Source organism: Gopherus evgoodei, chromosome 4 (assembly GCF_007399415.2).
Source record: "Gopherus evgoodei ecotype Sinaloan lineage chromosome 4, rGopEvg1_v1.p, whole genome shotgun sequence".
Taxonomy (NCBI): domain Eukaryota; kingdom Metazoa; phylum Chordata; order Testudines; family Testudinidae; genus Gopherus; species Gopherus evgoodei.
Window position 1 is genome coordinate 150,858,796 of NC_044325.1, and position 4,070 is coordinate 150,862,865.

General features: G+C 48.5%; 1 protein-coding gene across 1 annotated transcript; it reads left to right on the plus strand.

The window, feature by feature from the left end:
* Positions 1-1,892: 1,892 nt before the first annotated feature.
* Positions 1,893-3,602, plus strand: FAM111A (family with sequence similarity 111 member A). Its single transcript, XM_030562229.1, has one exon. It carries the CDS (start codon positions 1,893-1,895, stop codon positions 3,600-3,602), a length of 1,710 nt encoding a protein of 569 aa, XP_030418089.1.
* Positions 3,603-4,070: the final 468 nt, after the last annotated feature.

Sequence of the window (4,070 nt, forward strand, 5' to 3'; positions counted from 1 at the left end):
ACCTCACCCTGTGGTGGCTGGCCTGGGTCCCACCATGCACCCCCTTGAATGTTTCTTCATGCCTCCCTCGGGAGATGCGCTCCACAGTTTAGAGAGCATTGCCTCACAGGCTAAGTATAAGAAAAAAGATAATAGGTGTGAACAGAGGGCAGGAATACAAGGAAACAATGAGACAGTATTAATCAGAATGATGGGCAGTGACATGAGCACACCAGCTGTCTAACTGTTGTCAGCTTCACACTTGAAGCACTGGTCTGGGTTTTGGTTTCAATATAGAGTCCTCGTCACCTCAAATGACCCTGCCATCATGTGTGTGTGGGTGTATTATTTTGCTTTCAGGCCCTATCCACTAAACAGTGCTCTTACCTTGCTTTGGGGTAAGGTGGTCCTGGGTATGGTTTAGTTAATGGGTGCAACACAGAGTTACTGGGTTTGCAGCAAAGCTATATTAGTCAGTTCTCCCAGGCAATCTCACAATGCTTGGGGAAGGGATTTGGTGCATGAGTGAGCACCAAAGATAATTTTGCCAATCAGAACATGTTTGGAAGGAGTGTTCACGGCTGTTCTCTAATCTTCTTTTCTTTATATGTTACTATTAAAATTCTGGATTTTAGGAAGGGCGCTGAGTTAGGGTTAACAGGAACAGGTGCAATATTCTGGGATAATCACCTCTGGGTTCGTGACCAGAACTAGAGGAATCATGCCAGATTTTATACTTGGTGCGACAGGACTTTATGGGAGTGGTGTGTGAACATGCACACAGTGCAGACTTGACCAATAAAGCCTGCAGTGATGTACCTCAGTACTGAGCCTTGGTGCTTTGATTTAACATAACGTACGGCAGCGTTCTTCATTGCAAGGCCTGCGAATCATTGGTAGCTCCCATCGACCCTAAGTGTGGGTCCTAAATTCTCTAAGCTGTGTGGGTGCGCAGCCGGCTATAAATAGCTGTGCAGCAGCTCTAAAGGGCCAGGGAGCAGGGACCTGGAGAGGAGAGGAGAGGAGAGGAGAGGAGAGAAATAGGGGGTGGGTGGGAACTGGGGAGGGGAGCAAGTTGAGGCTTGCAGGGCTGCTTTGGGCCTCTCCCTCGGCCCCGGCCGGAGCTCCCGTGTTGCCTGCCAGCAGAGGGGAGAGAGGGCCCCTTTGGCTGGAGCTCCCATGCCACTTGCAGGCGGGGGGAGAGAGGACACCTTCCCCCAGAGCTCCGTGTTGCCTGCCGGCAGGGGGGAGAGAGGCCCCTTCCCTGGAGTTAGCTGCTGCTGGCAGGGAGAGGGCTGAGGGGAGTCTTCTGGCCCCAGCCCCAGGGCAGCCTGCCTGCACCCCAAACTCCTCATCCCTGGCTGCATCCCAGATCCCTAACCCCCAGCCAGAGCCCTAGCCCCCCGCATACCAACCCTCTACCCCAGCCCTGAGCCCTGTCCTGCACCCTGAATCCCTCATCTCCAGCCAGCAGCACTTACCCCCGCACGCCACCATCTTCCCTACCCTGGCCCACCTCTCACACTCTGAACCCCTCAGCCCCACCCCGTGTGGCTCTCACACTGAAGGTTTTTTGCCAAAGTGGCCCTCACTTCAAAAATAGTGAAGAGCACTGACATAGGGCTACAAAAAGGAAACTGCAGCTGTTGTTTATTCACACTGTTTTTGTTGTTGTTGTTCAGCAAGAGAATGCGAAGGGTTCAAACCCCCCCACGCCAAAAAGGATGAGATCCAACACTGGTACCAATGCTCTGAAAGACATTGGTAATGCGCCAATGTCGACTGAGAAACCTGGAACCCAAGACTCTGAATCCATTGCCAGTGAGGACAGAAAATTCACTATTAACTTAGGTAAAAATGGAGTGGAGTATGTGGTGAAAGGCAAAGCCAATGACAGTATTTACAGAGCTCTGATGGCTCTGAAAGATATCTGGACTCACATCAAGAAGCAGCAGGGCAAGGAGATGCATCTGCAGGGGAAGAGGGAGATTAAGGGGTTTGTGAACTTGGGAATGCCCCTCAAGTGCCTGCCTCAGAAGTCCCACTTTGAAATGAAGTTTTATAAAGTGAAGGGAAAACAGGGAGGTGGTGAGCGAGGATACCGCCAACTCGACAGCACAGGGACTGAATGCGTTGTATTTTATATTGCACCCATTGGAAAGAAGGGGCCTGATGGGGCACAAATTCAAAAAATAATGCGCCAGGAGTTTATAAAAGAGCGTTGCAAGATATGCATCTTTGCCCCGAAAGGGGAGACCATCAAGAATGCTCTGTGCGAGGATGGATGGTTTCTGCCCCTCTTGGAGGAAAAGGAGTGGTATCTAGTGGAGAACAGCAAAACTTTACACGATAGTCACTATTCTGTCGATGACTTAGACAATCGGTCATTTGAGGTGCAGGTTGTATCTGAGCGTGCCGTTAAGACAAGGAATGAGCAGCGTGGTGGGGCCACTCGGGAGCGACAGGGGGAAGCATTCTATCAGTTTAAACCAGCTCTTCTGGCCCAGTATCCTGAATTAAAGAACCAAGGTGAATTGATCAAAGAGTTCTTTGAAGAGGAAGTTACAGAGTCAGGCAAACATGTTAAAGCTCTGCTGGAATTGCATAGAAAAAATTTTAGTAAGGAGGCGAAGAACTCCACTCCGGTTCGGGTGCATAAACTCCTTGCTGGACTCAGCAACTCAGTAGGGTATGTAGAATGGGACTACAACGGAAAGAGGGGCTGTGCCACTTGCTTTGTGTTATGTGATGGGTACATCCTCACCTGTCATCATGTGGTGAGCGATGTAGCAGGATCAGGAGTTGAGGAGCAGCACTGGGCAGAAATTAGTCAGTCTGTCAAGGTTTCCTTCTCTTATGAAAACAGTCATCCTAAGGAAGATGATTGGTTCTACATAGAGCCTTGTTTGGAAATCTCAGATCAGGCTCTTGATTACGCCATCTTGAAATTGAAGGAAAGGAGCTCTAAATTCCCAAATGGGTTGGCAAAATACATATCTTCACCACCATATAGCGGCCTGATTTATATTATTGGCCACCCAGACGGAAAGGAGAAGTCCACAGATGGGTGTTCTATAATAACTCCACTTGAGCGGGGGTGGCGATGCATTGAACGCCTCCAGAAAGGGCAGGTGGAAGGCCACAGCAGTACCAATTGTGGTACCATCCCTGAGAGCAGAACCAGCCAGTGCATCCACATGTTCACTCCAAGGAGTTTCCAGGAAGTGACTATCAATCCTAACATAGTCACCTATGACACCAGTTTCTTCTGTGGCTCCTCAGGTTCACCTGTGTTTCATGCGTCTGGATGCCTGATCGCCATGCACACCGCTGGCTATTTGTACCGTTACTGTAAACAGGAGAACAGCATTGTTGAGTGGGGCCAGTTGTTAAAAGCCATTTTGTCTGATATCAAAAAGAAGAATCCAGAGTGGTATAAGTCTGTGCTCGAAGGCCATCTGAGAGATACTGGTGGCTCTGAGGACACAGCAGAGGTTCCCCATAATAACCGTGAGGGAGCCCTCAGTGCTGAGACCAATGATGTGATAATGGAAAGTGACAGCGACTTGGAAAATGATGACTTAGTGGCGGATTTAATTCCATCTCCAAGACCCATTGCCTGAATCCTTGCAATGCTTTTCCAATGCCATCTCCCAATGGCCAGTTTGTTGGAACAATTTTATCTCTGCGTTCCATAACCTTTGTCATTCGACTTATTTTTCTTGGCAGTTCCCATCAAAATTGACCTGTGGACTTACCCACCCATAAAATCCCCATTCAGCTGACTTGGCTTCACTTAATCCACGTGAATGATCACTTGCACCTTGGAAGGTAGTGGTGGTAAGAAGAGACCCATACCTTCATGGGTCCTGTTCTATAATTTGGGCTGAGTAACATGCATCTTCACTGCCAAGAGATGCAACTAATTAGTGGGCTGTTAAAATGGATTCTGTAATTAAGCAATCTTTTAAAATACCATGTTCTGTCTCCCACAGGAAGAATCTCACTCTGAGACCTTTGTTTCTGGTAATGAAGCAACAGGGTCAGAGTTTCAAATTAGGGAAATTTTAAATCAGAAATCTAATCCAAAA